This window comes from Mesoplodon densirostris, chromosome 6 (assembly GCF_025265405.1).
Source record: "Mesoplodon densirostris isolate mMesDen1 chromosome 6, mMesDen1 primary haplotype, whole genome shotgun sequence".
In the NCBI taxonomy this organism is placed as follows: Eukaryota; Metazoa; Chordata; class Mammalia; order Artiodactyla; family Ziphiidae; genus Mesoplodon; species Mesoplodon densirostris.
In genome coordinates, this window is record NC_082666.1 from 31,178,839 (window position 1) to 31,204,656 (window position 25,818).

Here is a 25,818-nt window from a genome sequence, read left to right on the forward strand (position 1 = left end):
TTTTTATTTCCATTACTCTAGGAGGTGGATCAAAAAAGATCTTGCTGTGATTTATGTCAAAGAGTGTTCTTCCTGTGTTTTCCTCTAAGAGTTTTATAGTGTCAGGTCTTACATTTAGGTCGCAAATCCATTTTGAGTTTATTTTTGTGTATGATGTTAGGGAGTATTCTAATTTCATTCTTTTACATATAGCTGTCCAGTTTTCGCACCACCACTTATTGAAGAGACTGTCTTTGTATATCCTTGCCTCCTTTGTCATAGATTAGTTGACCATAGGTGTGTGGGTTTATCTCTGGGCTTTCTATCTTGTTCCATTGATCTATGTTTCTGTTTTTGTGCCAGTACCATATTTTCTTGATGACTGTAGCTTTGTAGTATAGTCTGAAGTCAGGGAGTCTGATTCCTCCAGCTCCATTTTTTTCGCTCAAGACTGCTTTGGCTATTTGTGGTCTTTTGTGTCTCCATACAAATTTTAAGATTTTTTGTTCCAGTTCCATAAAAAAATGCCATTTGTAATTTGATAGGGATTGCATTGAATCTGTAGATTGCTTTGGGTAGTAGAGTCATTTTCACAATATTGATTCTTCCAATCCAAGAACATGGTCTGTCTCTCCATCTGTTGGTGTCATCTTTAATTTCTTTCATCAGTGTCTTATAGTTTTCTGCATACAGGTCTTTTGTCTCCCTAAGTAGGTGTATTCCTAGGTATTTTATTCTTTTTGTTGCAATGGTAAATGGGAGTGTTTCCTTAATTTCTCTTTCAGTTTTTTCATCATTAGTATATAGGAATGCAAGAGATTCCTGTGCATTAATTTTGTATCCTGCAACTTTACCAAATTCATTGATTAGCTCTAGTAGTTTTCTTGTGGCATCTTTAGGATTCTCTATGTATAGTCTCACATCATCTGCAAACAGTGACAGTTTTACTTCTTCATTTCCAATTTGTATTCCTTTTATTTCTTTTTCTTCTCTGATTGCCGTGGCTAGGACTTCCAAAACTATGTTGAATAATAGTGGCGAGAGTGGACATCCTTGTCTTGTTCCTGATCTTAGAGGAAATGCTTTCAGTTTTTCACCATTGAGAACGACGTTGGCTGTGGGTTTGTCATATATGGCCTTTATTATGTTGAGGTAGGTTCCCTCTGTGCCCACTTTCTGGAGAATTTTTATCATAAATGGGTGTTGAATTTTGTCAAAAGCTTTTTCTGCATCTATTGAGATGATCATATGGTTTTTATTCTTCAGTTTGTTAATATGGTGTATCACATTGATTGATTTGCGTATATTGAAGAATCCTTGCATCCCTTGGATAAACCCCACTTGATCATGGTGTATGATCCTTTTAATGTGCTGTTGGATTCTGTTTGCTAGTATTTTGTTGAGGTTTTTTGCATCTGTATTCATCAATGATATTGGTCTGTAATTTTATTTTTTTGTAGTATCTTTTTCTGATTTGGTATCAGGGTGATGGTGGCCTCATAGAATGAGTTTGGGAGTGTTCCTTCCTCTGCGATTTTTTGGAAGAGTTTGAGAAGAATGGGTGTTAGCTCTTCTCTAAATATTTGATAGAATTCACCTGTGAAGCCATCTGGTCCTGGACTTTTGTTTGTTGGAAGATTTTTAATCACAGTTTCAATTTCATTGCTTGTGATTGGTCTGTTCATATTTTCTATTTCTTCTTGGTTCGGTCTGGGAAGGTTATACCTTTCTAAGAATTTGTCCATTTCTTCCAGGTTGTCCATTTTATTGGCATAGAGTTGCCTGTAGTAGTCTCTTAGGATGCTTTGTATTTCTGTGGTGTCTGTTGTAACTTCTCCTTTTTCATTTCTAATTTTACTGATTTGAGTCCTCTCCCTCTTTTTCTTGATGAGTCTGGCTAATGGTTTATCAATTTTGTTTGTCTTCTCAAAGAACCAGCTTTTAGTTTTATTGATCTTTGCTATTGTTTTCTTTATTTCTATTTCATTTATTTCTGCTCTGATCTTTATGATTTCTTTCCTTCTGCTAACTTTGTGTTTTGTTTGTTCTTCTTTCTCTAGTTCCTTTCGGTGTAAGGTTAGATTGTTTATTTGAGATTTTTCTTGTTTCTTGTTTCTTATAGCTTGTATAGCTATAAACTTCCCTCTTAGAATTGCTTTTGCTGCATCCCATAGGTTTTGGATTGTCGTGTGTTCATTGTAATTTGTCTGTAGGTATTTTTTGATTTCCTCTTTGATTTCTTCAGTGATTTCTTGGTTATTTAGTAATGTATTGTTTAGCCTCCATGTGTTTGCATTTTTTACCTTTTTTTCCCCTGTAATTCATTTCTAATTTCATAGTGTTGTGGTCAGAAAAGATGCTTGATAAAATTTCAATTTTCTTAAAGTTACTGAGGCTTGATTTGTGACCCAAGATGTGATCTATCCTGGAGAATGTTCTGTGCACACTTGAGAAGAAAGTGTAATTTGCTGTTTTGGGTTGGAATGTCCTATAAATATCAATTAAATCTATCTGGTCTGTTTTGTCATAAAGCTTCTGTTTCCTTATTTATTTTCATTTTGGATGATCTGTCCATTGGTGTAAGTGAGGTGTTAAAGTCCCCCACTATTATTGTGTTACTGTCCATTTCCTCTTGTATTGCTGTTAGCAGTTGCCTTATGTATTGAGGTGATCCTGTGTGGGGTGCATATATATTTATAATTGTTATATCTTCTTCTTGGATTGATCTCCTGGTCGTTATGTAGTGTCCTTCCTTGTCTCTTGTAACATTGTTTATTTTAAAGCCTGTTTTATCTGATATGAGAATTGCTACTCCAGCTTTCTTTTCATTTCCATTTGCATGGAATATCTTTTTCCATCTCCTCACTTTCAGTCTGAATGTGTCCCTAGGTCTTAAGTGGGTGTCTTGTACACAGCATATATATGGGTCTTGTTTTTGTATCCATTCAGCAAGCCTGTGTCTTTTGGTTGGAGCATTTAATCCATTCACGTTTAGGGTAATTATCGATATGTATGTTCCTATTACCATTTTCTTAATTGTTTGGGGTTTGTTTTTGTAGGTCCTTTTCTTCTCTTGTGTTTCCCACTTAGAGCAGTTCCTTTAGCATTTGTTGTAGAGCTGGTTTGGTGGTGCCGAATTCTCTTAGCTTTTGCTTGTCTGTAAAGCTTTTGATTTCTCTATCGAACCTGAATGAGATCCTTGCCGGATAGAGTAATCTTGGTTGTAGATTCTTCCCTTTCATCACTTGAAGTATATCATGCCACTCCCTTCTGGCTTGTAGAGTTTCTGCTGAGAAATCAGCTGTTAACCTTATGGGAGTTCCCTTGTATGTTATTTGTCATTTTTCCCTTGCTGTTTTTTTTTTTTTTTTTTTTGCGGTATGAGGGCCTCTCCCTGTTGTGGCCTCTCCCGTTGCGGAGCACAGGCTCCAGATGCACAGGCCCAGCGGCCATGGCTCATGGGCCCAGCTGCTCCACGTCATGTGGGATCTTCCCAGACCGGGGCACGAACCCGTGTCCCCTGCATCGGCAGGTGGACTCTCAACCACTGCGCCACCAGGGAAGCCCTCCCTTGCTGCTTTAATAATTTTTCTTTGTCTTTAATTTTTGCCAGTTTGATTACTATGTGTCTCAGCATGTTTCTCCTTGGGTTTATCCTGTATGGGACTCTCTGCACTTCCTGGACTTGGGTGGCTATTTTCTTTCCCATGTTATGGAAGTTTTCAGCTATAATCTCTTCAAATATTTTCTCTGGTCCTTTCTCTCTCTCTTCTCCTTCTGGGACCCCTATAATGTGAATGTTGTTGCGTTTAATTTTGTCCCAGAGGTCTGTTAGGCTGTCTTCATTTCTTTTCATTCTTTTTTTCTTTGTTCTGTTCCGTGGCAGTGAATTCCACCATTCTGTCTTCCAGGTCACTTATCCGTTCTTCTGCCTCAATTATTCTGCGATTGATTCCTTCTAGTGTAGTTTTCATTTCAGTTATTGTATTGTTCATCTCTGTTTGTTTGTTCTTTAATTCTTCTAGGTCTTTGTTAAACATTTCTTGCATCTTCTCGATCTTTGCCTCCATTCTTTTTCCAAGGTCATGGATCATCTTCACTATCGTTATTCAGAATTGTTTTTCTGGAAGGTTGCCTATCTCCGCTTCATTTAGTTGTTTTTCTGGAGTTTTATCTTGTTCCTTCATCGGATACATAGCCCTCTGCCTTTTCATCTTGTCTATCTTTCTGTGAATGTGGTTTTTGTTCCACAGGCTTCGGGATTGTCACAATCTATATTTTGAAGGAAAATTTTTCTCAGGAGCTTCTGGTAAACTGCTTATAGCTCACTGTCTAGAACTATATTCGTATGTCTCTGTGTTGTGAAGGAGGCTAACAAAACAGGTATTTAGCATTTTCATCAGTGTAGGCAGGCAGGTAGGAAGGGATTTGGTGATGAATTTTCAGTATCTGCCACATAAGGTATACATGAGGGTAGTATTCCTCGTCTATAGCACTATTCTTGACAGTTTGTAAGTGCATAGGACTTGTTTGATACTCGAGTGGAGTGCTTCTTAGGTGTATCCAAAAATTCAAACTTATATTTTCATCCTTTTTAAATGGTTACAAAGCAAAGGTTAGATAGTAGTCAAAAAAAAAAAAAAAGGTCTCAACCAAACATGTCAAAAATTTGCTTACTCCTTTATTTGGAATACCTCTGACTTTTCAGTTTCACTATTTTTCATTCTGAGGAGTTATTCAAATAAGAGTAAGTAAATTAGCATCAGATTAAATGAGCTCAACTATTTAGTCAGCCGCCCATGATAGATGTGCACTAGCTCTGCAGTGGATCTGTTTTAGTTGTGTTGACCCCTGATAGGTGGGGCTTATGTTCCAGGGTGATGGTATGGTCTGGCAAAGTACTATAAGCTGCATGTTTCCTTGATTGCCCAGACTCTTAGACAAGGTCTCAAGAGAGTGAGTTTTGACTTTTTTCTGCCTATGGTTCTTCCCAGGCAGTGATGCAGGTGATGAAACAGATAACATGTTTATATAACATGATGTTTGTTTGCTTGTTTTTTTTTTGCGGTACGCGGGCCTCTCACTGTTGTGGCCTCTCCCATTGCGGAGCACAGGCTCCGGATGTGCAGGCTCAACAGCCATGGCTCACGGGCCTAGCCGCTCTGCGGCATGTGGGATCTTCCCGGACCGGGGCACGAACCCGTGTCCCCTGCATCGTCAGGCGGACTCTCAACCACTGCGCCACCAGGGAAGCCCTGTTTGCTTGTTTTTTCTTTCCTCCCAATTTTATATTGATATTTTGAAAATATTTAAACTTATGGAAAAGTTAGGACATGGCATTTTAATCAAAAGAATACTAGTACTAGGTTTAAAAAGTCAGTAAGACAAAGCTCATAATGAAAAAGATCAGTATCTGACTCTTCTCTCCTCCCCACCCCTTATTCCCACTCTTAGAGCCAACCACCTTCACCTGTCTCTACCTTGTTTATCTTCTCCTTTATAAATGAAATATTTATGCTTCTATTTTTAAAATATTTCATATTTAGATTATGAATTATGAGAATTTAGCTATCATATCTATTTTGTCTCATGTAGACACACACACACACACACACACACTCTTCTCCCTTTACCATGACTGTATCACATTTTGTAGTTAAATCAATAGTCAGTGTTTATCTTACTATGAATATATAGATAATCACATGAATGCTACCTAGTTTACTCTGAATATTTTCCTTTTCTTATATGACTCTCTCTTTTTTTGTTTGCTAGTTTTCTATATATTTATCAATAATCCATGTATGAACTCTGCAACAGAAACATAAAACTCTCAGTAGGATCAAATACATCAGATCATTTCTCAGTTTCTTTTTTTTTTTCTGGAGATATCCCTCCTAGATCTCGTGGTCTTTCTGCCCTAATACAGTCTGATCTGCTCTGCAGATACTGTTGTGTAACTCCTCTTCACAACATTTTAGTAATTCTCTTCAGAGAAAGGTTGAATGGGATTTTGAAACCTTTCATATCTGAAAATGTTTCTTTTTACCTGCACGTTTGATTTCTAATTTGCTTCTGCTCTGTAACAGTTGTCCCCAAATTTAGTGGCTTAAACAACAACCATTTATGTAGGTTATGATTCTGTGACTTAGCAATTTGTGTAGGATTCAGCTGGGCAGTTCTTCTGGTCTCAGCTAAGTTCACTTATACAGCTGCCAGTTAGCTAGGCAGTTCTGCTTCAGGATGGCTGGCTGTCAGATGAGGCAGTGGAGGTGCCTGGGCCATGTGTCTTTCATTATCTAGGTTAGTCTAGGCTAGTCAGAGAAAGCAAAAGCATGCAAGATCTCTTTACATTGAACATGAAATATATCTCCTTTAATTCAGGTGTCCTTTGGTGTTCTTTAATAGAGTATTCTATATTTTTCTTACAGATTTTGTACATCTTTGTAAGATTTATTTCTTGCTACCTTATAGTTTTGTGTGCGTGGGGGGATGTTAATGTAGATACTTTTCCTTTTCTTTTGCCAATTCATTATTATAGGTGAATTAGAATGCTGTTGTCTTTTGTGTTTTGATCTTATTTTCCAGCAACTGTATTGAACTCTGAACTCTATAGGTAAACTCCAATAGTTCCTCTCTCTTCCCTCAATCCCCTACCTCCTTTTCCTCCCTCTCTTTCATTTTCTCTCTCTTTGACTGTAGGTCATTGTATTCTCTGCACAAAAAGATAATTTGGTCTCTTCCTTTCCAACTCTTATGCCTAATTTCTTTTTCTTGTCTTATTGGTTTAGGTAGGACCCCCAGGATAATGTTGAATAAAAATGTCTTTCTTTCTGAACTTTCTATTATTTGGATGTTGGACTTCCAAAATTTCATTTTCTTATCTTTGCTCTGTGATTTTTTTCATCTCTTTTGTTAACTGTTCTACTTTTAAACAAAATCTTTAACAATGCCATTGATTTTTTTCATATTTTGCTTAAAATTTAATACTTTTATTTTCTAAAAGCTCTGTGTACTCTGTTTCTTATAGTAGCATTCTTATTTTATGGGTGCAGTTTTGTCTTTTTCCCTCTGCAGATTTTAAAGGTTTGGTGTTTTTCTTTTTTTCTAACTGTTTTTAAAAATAAATTTATTTATTTATTTTTGGCTGCATTGGGTTTTTGTCGCTGCACGCGGGCTCTCTCTAGTTGCATCAAGAGGGGGCCAACTCTTCGTTGCAGTGTGCAGGCTTCTCATTGTGGTGGAGGAATCAGGCTCCCTGACTTCAGACTATACTACAAAGCTACAGTAATTAAGACAGTGTGGTACTGGCATAAAAACAGAAAGATAGATCAGTGGATCAGGATAGAAAGCCCAGAGATAAACCCACGCACATATGGCCAACTTATCTTTGATAAAGGAGGCAGGAATGTACAGTGGAGAAAGGACAGCCTCTTCAATAAGTGGTGCTGGGAAAACTGGACAGGGACATGTAAAAGTTTGAGATTAGATCATTCCCTAACACCATACACAAAAATAAGCTCAAAATGGACTAAAGACTTAAATGTAAGGCCAGAAACTATCAAACTCTTAGAGGAAAACATAGGTAGAACACTCTATGACATAAATCACAGCAAGATCCTTTTGGACCCACCTCCTAGAGAAATGGAAATAAAAGCAAAGATAAACAAATGGGACCTAATGAAACTTCAAAGCTTTTGCACAGCAAAGGAAACCATAAACAAGACCAAAAGACAACCCTCAGAATGGGAGAAAATATTTGCAAATGAAGCAACTGACAAAGGATTAATCTCCAAAATTTATAAACAGCTCATGCAACTCAATAGCAAAAAAACAAACAACCCAATCCAAAAATGGGCAGAAGACTTAAATAGGCATTTCTCCAAAGAAGATATACAGACTGCCAACAAACACATGAAAGAATGCTCAACATCATTAATCATTAGAGAAATGCAAATCAAAACTACAATGAGATATCATCTCACACCAGTCAGAATGGCCATCATCAAGAAATCTAGAAACAATAAATGCTGGAGAGGGTGTGGAGAAAAGGGAACACTCTTGCACTGCTGGTGGGAATGTGAATTGGTACAGCCACTATGGAGAACAGTATGGAGGTTCCTTAAAAAACTAAAAATAGAACTACCATATGACCCAGCAATCCCACTACTAGGCATATACCCTGAGAAAACCATAATTCAAAAAGAGACATGTACCAAAATGTTCATTGCAGCTCTATTCACAATAGCCCGGAGCTGGAAACAACCTAAGTGTCCATAATTGGATGAATGGATAAAGAAGATGTGGCACATATATACAAGGGAATATTACTCAGCCATAAAAAGAAACGAAACTGAGCTATTTGTAATGAGGTGGATAGACCTAGAGTCTGTCATACAGAGTGAAGTAAGTCAGAAAGAGAAAGACAGATACCGTATGCTAACACATATATATGGAATTAAAAAAAAATGTCATGAAGAACTTAGGGGTAAAACGGAAATAAAGACACAGACCTACTTGAGAATGGACTTGAGGATATGGGGAGGGGGAAGGGTAAGCTGTGCCAAAGCGAAAGAGAGGCATGGACATATATACACTACCAAACGTAAGGTAGATAGATAGTGGGAAGCAGCCGCATAGCACAGGGAGATCAGCTCGGTGCTTTGTGACCACCTGGAGGGGTGGGATAGGGAGGGTGGGAGGGAGGGAGATGCATGAGGGAAGGGATGTGGGAACAGATGTATATGTATGACTGATTCACTTTGTTATAAAGCAGAAAGTAATAAATAAATAAATAAATTTATTTATTTATTTTTGGCTGCATTGGGTTTTTGTCGCTGCACGCGGGCTCTCTCTAGTTGCATCAAGAGGGGGCCAACTCTTCGTTGCAGTGTGCAGGCTTCTCATTGTGGTGGCTTCTCGTTGTGGAGAACGGGCTCTAGGTGTGTGGGCTTCAGTAGTTGTGGCACACGGGCTCAGTAGTTGTGGCCTGCGGGCCCTAGAGTGCAGGCTCAGTAGTTGTGGTGCACGGGCTTAGTTGCTCCACGGCATGTGGGATCTTCCCGGACCAGGGCTCGAACCCATGTCCCTTGCATTGGCAGGCGGATTCTCAACCACTGCACCACCAGCGAAGCCCCAAGGTTTGGTGTTTTTAAAAGAAAGTCCTTTGCTTTCTACTGCATTTTGTTTTTGTAGTTCCTTCTTTGTGAATGTTTGGGTTTGGGTATGGTTATTTTATTTTGTCTGTTTTTCATGATACAGGTTTTCTATAGTGTTCATTGATCTTTGTTCATATTTAAGAATGAGGCACTGAATACCAATTGGAAGCTTTTTTTTCTGGTTAGGCCTCATTAACTGGTGGACTTCACTATAGGGTAATAAGAGTAGGCCAGCTTTTTCACTGCAGGGACTCCTAAATGTCAGTATTTGTAGGTCATTCCTATTGGACTCTGAGTTCCTCATGGAAAAAGCCTACAAAGCTTATAAACCTTTTTTACAACAAGTATTTTATCATTCCTTTATTTTCCCAAAACGAAGTCTATAGAAATTATAACTTACTTACATACATAATCTCCCCAATCCTGTAACGTCTCAACTATAGTATAAAGTAGAAATGAAAGGAAATGTATATTTCAGTGTGTAAATGCCCAGGCATGACTACACTGGAAGACATAAGGAAGTAATTCAGATGCTTGCACTTATCCTACTTATTTAGTAGGACCACTAAATGTGATAAATTCCAATATAGACTCTATTATGAATGATACTGTTTTTAGTAATATAGTTTTCCAAAACAGTAAACAAGTTTCCAACAGCAGAAAAGTAAAATTGTCTCTCCTTTAACATGGCAATTGTATTCCTCGGAAATGGAGGCTCACATAATTTCACATACGTTTTTCACTACCTGACTGTCTGATAGAACACTTGAAATTATGCAGGACACAAGATAGATTTTCATATTTTGGATTTTAGGATGTCTTGTGTGCCTGGCCTAGACCTCTTAATGCCAGTTGTGTCCTCAATCATTATGGTAACTGAAAATATCACTACGAATTTCTAAAATGTCTCTTGGTTACAGTACCACTTGCCTTGAGAACCAGTACTTTAGAAGAAAGAGTATATGCCATAATTGACAAAACCAGAAAGACCAGAGTCAGAAGCAAAAGGTCAGCAACACCCAGAATAAGTACACAGGGTCATGTTTATCATTTTATATAAATAACATCATACAGAGCTCTTGGATAGTCCTCCCAACACCTTCTCCCAAGGTAGAGCTAATTCATTAGATCACCAGATCTAATTACTATAGACTTAATTTACCTGTGATTTTTCTTCGTTAATATCATTACCATGAAGTGAGCAAACTACTGCCAAGGCAACTGGGAGTAGATTTGTGCAGTACAGTCTTGACCTAGGCCTTTGCTCTGTTTGATCAGAGCAACTACTTTGTTCTTAGCTTTCCTCTGCCATGATTATAAAAAGGCGAGCCATTTCATAGTTCTGCCTATTTTGTCTGTCAGTCTTTCTTCCCACAACCCAAGGTCTGATTCCTCTTCAAGTTCTGTCTGGCCTTTTAAATTTTTCCCCAATTTACCAAATTATAATGCTTTTCTTACATCCTGTACGGTAGATTCCTTCTCTGAGTTGGCCACTCTTACACTCAACCAGTACTTTCCACCTCTTAGGTTTATGAAAAAGGGGAATCCTACAGTTGATAATTCTAATACAAGGAGTACCAAGGTGAAATTGTATTAGCCAGGCTAAGTTACATTAGTTGCTACTAAAAACAACCCTAAAATCTCATTGGCTTAGGGCAAAAAAGGAGTAGTTGTCTCTAGACAAAATCCAGTGTGGTTATTCTTGGTCAGCGATATTCCTGGATGACTTTCCTCTAAGCAGTGACTTAGGGATGCAGGCTGTTTCATTTGTGTGGCTTCCCAATTTTGTAGTTCTTTGCTTCCCTACATTACAGATGGAGGAGGGAAAGCAGGGAAGGTCTTTTGGGACATTGTAAGGCCAGGCCTGGAAGTGGTATCTGATACTTCCATCCACATTCCTTTGACCAAAACACGATTTCACTCTATATCCAGAAAGGAGAAGACAGTTGTTATTGATACTGGTTAGCATTCTTTACCAGAATGGTCACTTTCTCTTGTTTAACAATATAAACAACAAAAACAGGTATCTATTGAGCACCTGCTGGTACTAGCCACTTTGTTGATTCTTAAGGTTGAGGAACTTGCAGTCTATTAATGGAGTTTAAACAACTAAAAAACAGTACAATCAATACTATGATAACGGTTTGTGTGTATTATAAGAGCATAAATGAGGACACAGCTAATCCAAATGACAACATCCAAAGACAATAAGTGATGTAAATAAAGTACTCTTGAAAAACCTTTATGAATGCTGTGGCTCGTAAGACTTTCAGATGCACTTCCATCCTTTAATAACTTTAATGTCTGGTGTTACCACTTTATTTTCCTTAACTGTAGACTAGGTATAATATCTTCCTTGCTGACCTCACATAATTTCTATGGACATCAGATGAGATAATTAATGTGAATGAGCTTTGTACACATTATATAAATACAGACTTAAAGAAATAGTGTTCTAGAGTAGAAAGAACCTTGTATTTGGTTAGATAAGACAAATGCGGGCAGTGGCTTTGCCTCTTATTAATTTTGTTTCTTTGGACTTCTGTGAGTCTGTTTCTTTATCTATAATATCTGTACTACTTACTCTATAAGATAGATGTCATATGTAAATGCAGTAATGTTTATAAAAGTTCTTTGGAAACTGTACATTTCTATTCAAACATGAGGTGTTCTTAATAATTAATACTGGTTAATCATCTAAAGCACTGGTGTCGAGATTAGGATTAAAAATCTACCCTAGAGATTAATCTTGTTACATGAGAGTTACACTATAACTAATGCTGTTGGAAAATGCACCTTGTTTTATAGTATATCTCAGTCTATTTTCTAACGATGTGCCTTATGATAGGCTTCTATTTTAGTAGCAGTTTAAGGTGTTGGGATATAACTATGAGATGAAAACCCTGCTTTTATGAAGCACTTTTGAAGGTTATTAGAAGTTAAATTGAGGGGCTTCCCTGGTGGCACAGTGGTTGAGAATCTGCCTGCCAATGCAGGGGACATGGGTTCGAGCCCTCGTCTGGGAAGATCCCACATGCCGCGGAGCAACTAGGCCCGTGAGCCACAACTACTGAGCCTGTGCGTCTGGAGCTTGTGCTCCGCAACAAGAGAGGGCACGACAGTGAGAGGCGCACACACTGCGATGAAGAGTGGCCCCCGCTCGCTGCAACTAGAGAAAGCCCTCGCACAGAAACGAAGACCCAACGCAGCAAAACTAACTAACTAAATAAATAAAAATTTAAAAATAATTAAAAATAAAATAATAAAATAAAATAAAATTTAAAAAAAGAAGTTAAATTGAGAATTACAGATTTAATTTTAAGTGCTATCCTTATATTAACATTTACTTTATAGATACTAACCAAAGAACACTATAATGAGTGGGCATTCTCATTCCAAGGAAGAAATTTATATTAATTTTCATAAAGAGAGTCTTTGAACATGTCTTCCATGCTATGTAGTTTCTCTTTTTGGTACTTTCCTTTATTCTCCCACTTACCACCTTTCCTTCCCCACCTTCATTTTTTAATCTTCAGGCAAAGAGCAGATTAGGACAAAAATATGTATGACTTGATTCAGTGTAAGAATCACTTTAGTTTTACTACTAGTATTTGGTTTTAAATATTCAAGCTTGATGTTTCTTTGGTTTTAGGAAAGCTGGTTTCGGATAGCTGAAAATATGGGATTTCAGTGCCTAAAGATCGAGAGCAAGGACCCCCGACTAGATGGGATAGACTCACTTTCTGGAACTGAAATCCCCCTGCACTACATCTGCACATTGGCCAGTCATGCTGTCCACTTGGTGGTCTTCCATGAGAGGAGCGGCAACTACCTTTGGCATGGCCATCTACGGCTCAAAGGACACATTGACAGGAAGTTTGTTCCTTTTCGAAAGTTACAGTTTGGTCGTTATCCTGGAGCTTTTGACAGGTAAATTCAGGGTCTAAAGGGGAGATGTGAAACCTATCTTGTTCAGTCATGAATTCTTATTCTTTCTTTTACATTTAGTAATTAAATCTAAAATGTAATTCATGTAAATCAGTTTTGAAATGTAAATATTCAACAGGAAGCAACTCATGAACATGTGCCCCAGGAAATATAATATATATCAGAATGTTCATAGCAACGTTGTTCTTAAAGCCCCATACAAAATGTATGTGCGCACAACGAGAAGAATCGTAGGGCAGGGAAACAAGGAACTCTGAACTCGTGCTCTGTGCAACAACAGAGATGAATGAATCCTACAATGCTGAGTGACAAAAATAAGGCATAAAAGAATACAAATCTTTCTATATATATAAAGAGTTCAAACACAGGATAAAGTATGTTTGTGGATTTACATACTTACAAGTAAGAGTGTTCAAAATATACAAACTTCCAATTATTAGGAGATAAATAAGTTCTGGAAATCTGATGTACAGCATGGTGACTATAGTTAACACTGCTGTATTGTATATTTGATAGTTGCTAAGAGAGTAGATCTTTAAAAATGATATCTGAGGTAATTGAAGAAAATATGCTTGATGTTTAACTATTTGCTTATATTGTATATTTTGAAGAGGCTGCCAATATTCTGAGTTAAATCCTTATAATAAGTCTTAACTTTTGTTTTCAGGCCAGAGTTACAACAAATTACTATTGATGGATTAGAAGTTCTCATTCCAAAAGATCCAATGCACTTTCTAGAAGAAATACCACACTCTAGATTTATTGAGTGTAGGTATAAAGAAGCTCGAGCATTCTTTCAGGTTAGAGATAACCAAATATTGTACTTTTCAAATTAAAGGAAGTGTATGTATAATATTTCTGGGGTGGGAATGAAGGAACTTATGGAAAGTAAGTAAGAAAGCATCTTTTCTGATTTGTCTACTTTCTTCTAGATGGTTTCAATTTTTTAAAAGTAGATTAAACATTAACCTTAAGGAACAATTTCTTCCCCAGTTGAATGGTTTGATATCTATGGAGACCTTGTTTTATTTGGATATACTTTGACAGGTTCAGCATTGGCCTCCGCTTTTAGTTAGGATAGGCCATGAACTTTATAAAGATGGTATATTCTGTTCTTGAAGCAATCTGAGTAGGATGAAGCCATGTAGAATATGGACCATGTGGATTTAGAGAGGACTTCATAGAAAATACAGTTTTTCTCAGAGGGTTGGCACTGAATATGAATTTTTTGTGTTTTTGAAGGTCTTTGAAGATAAATGCTACACAAAGACCAAGTGCTTTTGAACTCTACTTTATTCTGCTGCTTTAGCTTTCAACTCAATAAACATTTATTAAAAGCCAGCTTCCCAGGAACTCTCCTGACCCTGGGGATATAAAGATGATTTTAAAGGACATGAAAGTTCAGCTATAAGAAATGACATGAAAGAGAGATACAGTGAAAGCAGTCAAATTTATGGTGGGTTTTTGGTACCCTAATTTTTCCACTTGCCTTTTATTTTCTGGGGTTCCCTTCCAAGAAAGCTGTGTACACAAGGACAGGAGTGGAATGGGAAAATGAAGTACCAGCTGTATCATCACTGGCCAAATGCCCAGTACCCACAAATGCAAGGTTTTTTTCTGGTAGGCTGTACTGGCACCCAGGGCCTAGACCTTACAGCCTGGGTGGGCCTTCCTATCCTGTTCCCTTAAATCTATAGTTATGTGACTGTGAAGCATACCCAGTCAGCCTCATGGATGAAAAGCTGGAAAACCGCATGTGTGGCTGGGCCAGCATTATTAGGCAAGTGCTGCCCATCATATCCCCACCACAGAGTAGCAGGAAGCAGAAGAGATGCAGACTATGTGCTTGCACTTGACCATTCTTTCACTGTTCCTGCCTCAGGGGAGTTTTTTTCTGGTTGCCACCTCTGCCATAGCAATTATCACAGTTAATTGTGAATGTTAGTCTTGTCCCCCTACAAGATTATGTGAACTTCTTGATGGCAGGCATCTTTATTTTACTCACCTCTATAGCCCCAGTATCTAGCACAGTAGCTGGCGCAAAGAAAAGCTCCTATAGTGATGGAAAAATGCATGAAGAATAAGGTGCTCATCCGAATCAAATGGTTTTTTTCCAGGACACTTATTAGGGCTACTCCATTACCTAGCAAGCATTTGCCCAGACTCATTTTATTGAACTTTGTGAGAAGGCAGTGTAAGGTGTAAAATGTTTCAAGATATTGAGAAATCATGAGAATAGTGTTATATTTTTTTAATTGCATATTTTCACTTTTGCTTTTTAAATTTTAAGGGCAACCATTCAGTCAGCATTAGAGTAAAGAATATGGGTGACAGATGCTCAGAGGGCTAATCAGCTTATCATAGCCTCATACTTTTGGTGTTTAAAGTACCATCACATAGCAAGGCTATAATGCTATTGACAGGTTTCTCTTCATAACAGGATCAAGTGGAACTTTGTATTCATTCTTTTTTTTATGCTAAATCTTTTTTTTTAATTTATTTATTTTATTTCTGGCTGTGTTGGGTATTCGTTGCTGTGCGCAGGCTTTCTCTAGTTGTAGCAAGCAGGGGCTACTCTTGGTTGTGGTGCACGGTCTTATTGTGGTGGCTTCTCTTGTTATGGAGCACGGGCTCTAGGCTTCAGTAGTTGTGGGCATGCAGGCTCAGTCGTTGTGGCACACAGGCTTAGATTCTCCGCGGCATGTGGGATCTTCCCAGACCACGGCTTGAACCTGTGTCCCCTGCATTGGCAGGTGGATTCTCAACCACTGCGCCACCAGGGAAGTCCCAAACTTTGTATTCATTCTTCATCATGTTATTTGTGTCCTTCACTAGTAGCAAGACAGACTCGTGATTACTGATTTGTTTTCCTCTTCTGCTAATGTACTGTTATTACTGATATAGAGTACCTAATGGGATTGATAACTTTTTTTAATCCTTACCCTTGTAAATGTTTCATTCTTCATCATTTCTTACGTTATAACCACAGGAATGTCAGTTTTCAAATTAAGATGAACATACATAACTTTGAACACTTGATGGCGCCAAACAGTCTTAAATACAATGCCTGGTGTTTAAAAAAAAAAAAAATCAATGAATCTACTAGATCTCATAAAGCAGCCTCCTAACTTTCTTTTTTTTTATAATAATTTTTGGAAACATTTTCAAACTTTCAGAAAAGTTACAGATGCAATACAAATAATTCTTTTTCCTGAACCATTTGCAAGTAAGTTGTCAACATCTGCCCCACAATTTCAAATAATTTAGTATTTCTTGAAAACAAGAACATTCTCCTACATGTCTTAGTACAAAAATCAGGAAATTAATATAAAGATTATTACCATTTAATCCTCATTCAAGTTTTGCTAATTATCCCAATAATGACTATTATAATAAAAGAATTCCGTTCAGAATCACATGTTGCATTTAATTTTTCTGTCTCTTTAGTTTCCTTCAGTCTGGAGCAGTTTCACAATCACTTTTTAAGTTTTATGACTTTGATACTTTTGAAGATTACAGGCCAGATATTTTGTACATTGTTCCTTGTTTGGGGTTTGTTTGGTTTTTCCTCAAGTTAGATTTAAGTTATATACCTTTAGTAGGAATAACACAGAAGTGATTCTGTGCTTTCACTTCATCCTGTCAGGGGCTGCATGATTTTGATTTGTCCCATTACTATTGACTTTTACATTGATTACGTGATTAAAGTGCTGTCTGCTGGCTTCACCCTGGTGAAGTTTCTATTTTTCCCTTTGTAATTAATAGGTATTTGGCATGAAGGTACTTTAAAAGTCTGTAAATATTGTCAGTATCTTCCTCAAACTTTCAAGTTTATTTGTTTATGTCAATATGAGCTCATGATTTCCTATTTTCTTCAATGAGTTATAGCGCACTATTTTCATCATTTATTTTGATCCTCACACTGTTCCATACTTGGCCAGTGGAAGCCCCCTCATGTGACTTCTGTGTCTTTTTGACATGTCTCCATCATCTTTTGAGCACCTTCTTGCTTTTTGGCTCAAGATATTCTATGTTCATCTTGTAATGTCCCTGCTACAATCCTGGAATCAGCCATCTCTCTGGATACTGATTCCTTTTAGAAGCCAAGCCTGGATGCCAGATTTGCTTGCCTGCAGGGCCTCTTAGTGACAGGAGTAGAGTGTGTGTGTGTGTGTGTGTGTGTGTTTGTGTGTGTGTGTGTGTGTATTTACTTCTGTATCTGTCTATCTATCACAATCCATGAATCCACACTGATGTCTTCAGTCTAATTTATATTTCAATTAAACAGCATAGGGTTAATTTCCATATTTGTGACTCCCTTCTCAAACAGTGAGAAACCTGACTTATGTTACCTTAATATATTTACTTATTTGTTCAGTCTCCCATTATTTCTGCTGTTCCCTCTCCCACGTGGATGCTATCCTCATCCTGCTTGGGTGTTACTCTCCCCCACTAGGCTATTCCCACATATAGACACACTTCTCATCCTGCTCAGGCTCTGGCTCCCCACACTGGACTCTCCTCCACGTGGATGCCCTCGACGCCTTCTCAGGCTCCGATACACATGCCAGGCCACCACTGTGCGCTTCCTTGCTCTGCCTCATCTAATGGCTCTAGTTTAGAGGAGTCCAGGGAGGGAAGGAGAACAGAGGGGAAGTGTTCTCCTGGCTTACTTTATTTACCTTAATTATTTTCTCAGTCTACCAAGAAGTTTAGGACTAGAATAATACACATTTTCCTGCACTTGATTTCGTTTCAGCAGTAACCATCAAAAAATAATTGATGAGCTTCAGTTTGTTGAGTTCCAGTAAAAAACCAGAGGGGAGTATGGAAATATCTGGACCCCTGGCCCAGAAATATCTAGAAAGCCACATTCATATCCTCTTTCTTCTACTAAGTTGCTCTGAGACCTGGGGCAAATTTCTGAGCCTTAGTTTCCTCATCTGTGAAATGAGTGGACACCTTCTGTCATTTTATTATTTTTCATCTATATTTTGGGGAAAGATTTGTGGAAAGGTTGCCTGAACAAGAAAGATCATATGGACTGGTATTTAAATTAGGATTTAGCCTTTTTCTAAGAGGCCTGGTAATCCTAAGATTTATATGAGACATTTTTAAATGAAAAAAGTATGTATAACTATAACTTTTAAAGTCCGTAACAGATGTATAAGGTGTATAGGTATATACATGTTTATACTGTAACGCATATGAGGGTCAGTTCTAAGAAATGGAATTTCTGGGAGTGTCATGTTATTTATTAAAGGTATGTCAGAGCTGGGAGTGTGTCTTTGCAGGGGCAGCCTCAGTTGGACATAATTGTCAGAGTAATATTTTTGTAGAACACAAAGTTTTCATTTCTTTTACTTAATTTGATCCTTTCAGTTACTCTGTGAAATAAGCCAAGTATTCACCATTAACTGATAAGAAAACTGAGGTTTCAAGATGTAAGTTACATAGTCATTATTGGCTGAGCATGGAGTAAATTCTGGGTCTCTAAATTTCTAGCTCCAGGCTTTCCCCCCTACAACAGGGATATGAACATGCATCTCTCATGCCAATCATATGTTATAAGAGAATTGTGGCTCTGAGGATGTTTTCATATTGAAAAGATCCCACATACTTTGTGTATTCTGGAGAATGTAACTTATCTTCAGGAATCTGTCTTTTTTCCTAGGGACACTTTTTGCTTGAGATATATGGTCCTTCTAGGAACTATATTTCCTCCTGCTATATTGTAAAAGAATGCCAGGATATTTTAAGATATTGTTGGATGGGAGGGGATTAGTCACTTATTTACTCATTTACGCATTTATCAATATATGTTGCTCACATATTATATACCAGGCACCATTTTCAATTTGTACATACAGTGATGGAGAGATTCAGTACCTGCCTTAAAGGAATCATGTTTACAGCCTATTGGAGGAAATATAAATAGAATCAGTAATTAGAATGAAATATGATAAGGGGGATGGGTGAAATAGGTGAACGGGATTAAGAGATATAAACTTCCAGGTATAAAATTAATATGTCATGGGGATGTAATATACAGACTAGGGAATATAGTCAGTAATATTGTAATAACTCTTTATGATGACAGATGGTAGCTAGAGTTATCATGGTGATCATTTTGTAATGTATAAAAATATTGAATCACTATGTTGTACACCTGAAACTAATATGATATTGTATGTCAATTACAATTCAATTTTAAAAAAAGACTTTGATCTTTTGTTCTGGAACAAAAAGAATTAAATATGATAAGAATTATAATAAAAATATATATAAATGGTAACTGTTATAAGCTCACTGAACAGATTATTTTATTTGTCTCTGTCTATATCTAGTACCAAATGTAATTTCTTGCTCTTTAAATGTTGAGCTGAAGAGGGCCCTGGGAGAATAAATATGTTTGTGTTCCTGGGAAAATCAGGGAATGTTTTTCAGAGGGTGGAACCAAACCTGAAAGATGTTGTTAGTCAAGGGCATTTCAGACAGAGGAAACATTTTGACACAGAGGCTTGAAAAGTTGTGATATATTTGGGGAGTGAAATATGAGAAGGGTGGAGATAAGGCTGGACCAGTACTCTGGCCCTAAACACAGTGTCCTTGTCTGCCATGCCAAGAAGTTTAGATTTTGTCCCGTAGGTAGTGAAGCATCAATGAAGAATTTTTAGTGCTTTCTTCAGTTCCAGAACACCCTAAAAATGAAGAAAAGCAGAAAAACAAAAAGACTATAAGTAAATGACAGTAATATTTGTATAGAATTTCAAAATTTGTGAGACATTTTTCTGTCATCAATTATCTCATTAAATCTTCACAGCAGTCCTGCAAAGTATAATTATTATTCTTTAATTATTGATGAGAAAATTATATCTGAGAGAGGTTCTTTGATTCTCTCATTCATTCAAGTACTCTTTTAGACATTGGAGATATAGTGATAAACAAAATGAAGTTACTTTCCTCGTAGAGCTTATATTCTTCTGAGGTGCTATGCCCAGGGTCATAGCTAAAATGAAGTGAGTTTAGACTTGAACACAATCTGATTCAAAAATCCCACATTCTTTGTACTGTACTGTTCTGTCCTAAAGACCATTTGCACCAGTGAATGATGAAAACGTCACTGAAGGCCTTGTGCTTAAGATATGCCTATAGCTCTCTTAATTAACCTTCTTTTCCCCTAACTACCCAATCTGCTAAATTGTGATGTAGAGGAGGGAGTTGATAAAGGTATAAATCTCATCCTTTGAGAATCCTGGTTGTAGTCCTTCCCCTTTAACTTGTCTCTCCTAGAATCCACTCTTATAGTCTTATTTTAATGTGTGACTAACAAGGAATTCTGAAACTTGATTTTTATAATCAAAAAATATATAATGTGGGGTTAATTTTCAAGTTTAATTTGGATGTCATAGAAATATTCTGGCAACTTAGAAATGGCTGTAATAGCTGACTATTTATTATATCTATAGCAATACCTTGATGATAACACTGTGGAAGCTATGGCCTTTCGGAAGAGTGCAAAGGAATTGTTGCAACTAGCAGCCAAAACATTAAAGAAATTGGGAGTACGGTTCTGGCTGAGCAGTGGAACTTGTCTAGGTAAAATTCTTGTTGCTTTACATTTGTCTTTTTGACATTTCATCCTCTTTGGCTCTAAGGATGACTGCTTGAGATGACAAAACATCAGTGGTATTCGAAGCGTCATATTTATAGAAGAATAAACATAGTGCATGGAGCAAGGATTTATTGATTTTTTTAAAGAAATAACTTCAGAAGCATAAAACAGAATTAGGAAGGCTATGTCGTGTGTCCCAAAATTATAAGTAATTTGTATAAAATTTATATCAGAACATGTAGACTGCATGTGATTCTCAGGTAATCTTTAGATAAGCATTTTATTATTTCTATCCCAAAGGTTGTTATTACCTTTAAAAAAAAACTGTATTCTGTTTCTTTACTTACACACAATACAAATAACTTGCACTGCACCAAAAGTTTCTAAGAGGAAAGGGAATGTCATAAGGTCTTCCATGAATCTTTTCCAGATCATGATTGGACATCACTGTCTTACCACATTCTGTTCATTCTGAAATGGGGAAATGTAGAATCCAAGAAAGATTTCTGGATCTCTTTCCATTGTGCATTAGCTCAAACTCCTTTGGATTTTAGAATTATTTAGAATTTAACATTTTTTTGTTTTTATTCCCTCTTGTTTATAACTGTAGTTGATTATATCTGTATTTGTTCTATCTTAATTATAACTATATTTGTACAAAAATTAATTTTGTTCCTGCTTTTATAGGGTTACCATATAATTTATTGTCCAATTCAAGAGACTTTTTGAGAGTGAAAGGAGTGCCATTAGTAATTATGTTGGTACAACAGGTGTAAACAGCAATGTATGGTTATCCTGTCAGTTAGGCTTTGAGGAAAATTCCCATGGTTCTTCCTGTCAAGGAGCTTCCAGCTAGAGTAACCCCCACCCCCCAAAAAAAGCGTACATCTCATTTATGTGATATATGCTTTAAGGTTTAACTTTCTGGAGTAAGATTGTTTTATAGACTGTCATCAAAAATATTTCGTAATCATTTATCATGATATCTTTTGAGTTCTTAGCCCCATGGTTTTCTTAATTTAAGGGCATTTATAAAATGAGGGAGTTGGATTAGATGATACTTAAGGAGCCTTCCACTTTTAGTAGTTCATGATTCTTTGATAGATGTGGATTGTAGATTTTTCTTAAACTAGAGGTGAGATCCCATGCTAGGCTTCTAAAGATCTATGTTAAAATGAAGTTAAAGTTTAGAATTCCAAACAGTATTTCCCAAAGATAATCATAGACATTTATTTACTTTTTGAATACTTTGAATGGAAGGATTAGAAGGATAATAAGAGAAACTCAGAGCCCTTAGTAATATTAAGGTATAAATTTTGCCTTTTTAGAACATTATTATAGCACCCAATTTAGAAGTAGATACATAGTAAATATGTAGAAATATCTTTTGACAGTATGCTGAAAATTGAGGCCGGTACTGCTCTTCTTTTTTATATGATCCATCAGACATGAGCTGTTCAGAGCCGCTAAGTTCTACAAATTACTGCTCATGAAAGGGATATTGCTTAAGCAAAAGAATTAAATTATATTTTTAAGCATATCTTAAAAGCAACCTTCATCATAAGAGATTTATGATTAAATATTTTAAAAAGTAACTTAATGTTTTAAATGGATGGCCCAGTTAACCTTATTAAAGCTAATAGTTTATTCAGAAATTACAGTACATCATGAAAGTTTTTGAGACTGCTGAGTGCTCAAGCTAGTAAAAATGAAGGAAGGAAGGAATGAAAGAAATGTTCTTCAACAAGTGGCTCCTATAATCATAGATATTAAGTCGGGATCTAATTTTTTTTAATTTTGGTAAATCACACTAAGTCTAATCCTGTGAAATAAAATACACTGTTACAAAGACTATCCATTATAATAATGACTAATTTTTTCCAAACTTAAGTTTTTAAAAAAGTTTTCTCATTCCTTTTTTTTTAGGATGGTATCGGCAGTGTGGCATTATTCCTTATAGTAAAGATGTTGACCTAGGAATTTTTATACAAGATTACAAACCTGATATTATTTCAGCATTTCAAGATGCAGGACTCCCACTCAAACACAAATTTGGGAAGGTCAGTAATAAAAATCTGATTTACTTCATTAGTAACATGTCTCAAAAGTAAAGTTTATATTAAGCAACTCAGAGATGTTTAAAAGCACTGTATGTAGCATTTTATCACTCATTATCGGCCAGGATGAGTTCAGCAGAAGATTATTACCACTTGTGACTTCTGCACTATTTAAGGAAAGCTAGAAAATCTGGCTTTCTATTGACCATGAGAAGGCAAAAAGGAGCTTGGACTCCTGCAGAAGAATTTATTGCCATTATATTAGGCAATAATATAATTAATTAATATAATATATGATTAATATAATAAGTAAGACTCTCATCTACCCTACCTGAAGTTATGTTTTTTCTCATGAGTCATTTAATTTTATGTTCACGTAGGCATCATATTATTAGCAACTTGAAACATTCCATTGATTGCTAAGAATTAGAAATACAGGGACTTCCCTGGCAGTCTGGTGGCTAAGACTTTGCCTTCTAATGCAGGCGGTGTGGGTTCAATCCCTGGTCGGGGAACTAAGATCCCACATGCCTCTCAGCCAAAAAAAAACAAAACACAAAACAGAAGCAATGTTGTAACAAATTCAATAAAGACTTTAAAAAATGTTCCACGTCAAAAAAAAAAAAAAAAGCTTAAAAAAAATAAATATGGAATCATTTCAAACAATACTTGGGTTTCTTGTTTATTTCACATGTCCTAGGCCATAGCAGTTTTCTCACAGGTCAACTAGGAATAGGTCATTGTGGCTTAGATGAAATCTCCTTTTAGACAATTTGATTCCTATGCCCTAAGCCTGTGATCCCGGCAATGACCTTACTCTTAATTTGGTTGTTCCCAGGGAGGTGTTGTCCTGGAAAGCAAGTAGAAGTATGTTTAGTTCCTGGAAAATTACTTCTCTCATCATAATCATTCTAGTTTATTTAAAAACTTAATAAAATATCTACCTGAGGTGAAAGGCAAAGCAATAGAACTCTAATCATTCAGCAGTTGTTTCCTTAACACTCAGTCTCTGCCTGGCACTGAGCTCTGCACCCAGGACACAAAGATGAATAAGATACAGTCTTTATCCTTGAGGAGTCCACTGTCTAATTGGGAGAAAACAAATTCATAAACAGTTAAGTGATTAGTGCTGCCACAGACAGATGCACCAAGTCCAATGGGAACATAATTATTTGTAGGATAAGTTTCTTAGGGAAATGCTCTCAGAATTCTTTGTACTTTTTAACTTCTGTTTTCTTTTTTTTATGTATATAATGTAATGATATATGAGTTTCTATGCCACAGTTACATAAGTACTCATTTATTGATTGTGATGAGAGACTTACTTCCTGATAGTTTTACTTGGTTATTAAAGGGAATAATTATTCTTTGATTACTTTCCTTCTTTAGTCAGAAAGGGGCTCAGGAACAGGATGTTTTGCAGAGTGATCATTTAACTACTGTAAGTCATTTACTCTGAGTTGTCATCAGTTGTAAGAAGCAACATTATTTTATGTGCATTTAAGAAAGAAATCAGTGCTCGCTTCAGCAGCACGTATACTAAAATTGGAATGATACAGAGAAGATTAACATGGCCCCTGTGCAAGGATGACATGCAAATTCGTGAAGCGTTCCATATTTTTGCAACCTAAGTGTCCATTGACAGATGAATGGATAAAGAAGATGTGGCACATATATACAATGGAATATTACTCAACCATAAAAAGAAATGAAATTGAGTTATTTGTGGTGAGGTGGATGGACCTAGAGTCTGTCATACAGAGTGAAGTAAGTCAGAAAGAGAAAAACAAATACTGTATGCTAACACATATATATGGAATCTTAAAAAAAAAATGGTTCTGAAGAACCTAGGGGCAGGACAGGAATAAAGACGCAGATATAGAGAATGGACTTGAGGACACAGGGAGCAGGAAGGGTAAGCTGGGACGAAGTGAGAGAGTAGCATTGACACATATACAGTACCAAATGTAAAATAGCTAGCTAGTGGGAAGCAGCTGCATAGCACAGGGAGATCAGCTCAGTGTTTTGTGTCCACTTAGAGGGGTAGGATAGGGAGGGTGAGAGGGAGACGCAAGAATGAGGGGATATGGGGATATATGTATACGTATAGCTGATTCACTTTATTATATAGCAGCAACTAACACAACAATGTAAAGCAATTATACTCCAATAAAGATGTTAAAAAAAAAAAGAAATCAAACGATGGTGTGCTACTGATGCATCCCAATTTCAGAAGTGCTCCAACTTGAAAAACAGTATCTTGAAACCTATACTCTCTATATATATAAAACATAAGAATCTTTTGTTTTTTTAATTTAAAAAAATGTACTTCCTTTGTTTCAGTCTGTGAAGATTTTCATCTTCTCCCTAGGTAGAAGACAGCTTGGAACTATCTTTCCAAGGAAAAGATGATGTAAAACTTGACATTTTTTTCTTCTATGAAGAGACTGACCATATGTGGAATGGAGGCACTCAGGCCAAAACAGGAAAAAAATTTAAGTATGAATCAGATAAGTACTTACAAAAGGGGCTATAGTAATAACTGCAGAAGGTAGAAATAAGGAAGTAACTGAAAATGGGGGGAAAAAAAGACTGTCAAGTCTCACTGTTAGCTGATACTTTCTCAGCTTTCCCAGAGAGCCCAGTTATGCTTGAGAAGTGAGGACTACCTATAAGGACAGTCCCTGAGGAGGAAGTGCCCCTGAGTTTGTCAGTCCATAGAGTCATTGTGATTGGAAGCCCTTGAGTCATCAGAAAGGGAAAGCCAAAATAAGGAACAGAAAAATCAGGCCCAGAGCCTGAGCCAAAAAACTGATCGGCTCTTAGAGCTGTAGGAGCTTGATAATTTGATGAGAATGGGTGAGGGTCAGTAAGAAGGAGATTGTTAAGGTCAAGTGAAGTTTAAGTGAGGAGATTGGGATTGGCTGGAGCTGAGGTCATGAATGCTGGGCAAGCTCTGGAATGTGCCTTTAACATAGACTGAGGGCTAATCCTTAAAGGATAGTGATTGGGCTTAACAGCTACCATATTTTGTCAAATGTAAGGTGATATGCATTGTAAG

The 25,818-nt window shown here is 36.8% G+C and overlaps 1 protein-coding gene and 1 non-coding gene across 8 annotated transcripts in view; both read left to right on the top strand.

Annotated features, from left to right (window-relative positions):
- Positions 1-25,818, top strand: part of FKTN (fukutin) — a 92,491-nt gene that overhangs the window by 31,574 nt on the left and 35,099 nt on the right. For all 7 annotated transcript variants that reach the window (XM_060101157.1, XM_060101152.1, XM_060101151.1 and 4 more), the window contains 5 exons: positions 12,790-13,067; positions 13,753-13,885; positions 20,555-20,684; positions 22,627-22,760; positions 25,129-25,256. In XM_060101157.1, coding sequence (XP_059957140.1) covers positions 12,790-13,067; positions 13,753-13,885; positions 20,555-20,684; positions 22,627-22,760; positions 25,129-25,256 — 803 coding nt within the window. The remainder of the gene's footprint in view (positions 1-12,789; positions 13,068-13,752; positions 13,886-20,554; positions 20,685-22,626; positions 22,761-25,128; positions 25,257-25,818) is intronic.
- On the top strand, positions 24,273-24,379 carry LOC132492848 (U6 spliceosomal RNA). The gene has a single exon (XR_009532903.1). It is a non-coding gene; the product is annotated as a U6 spliceosomal RNA (small nuclear RNA).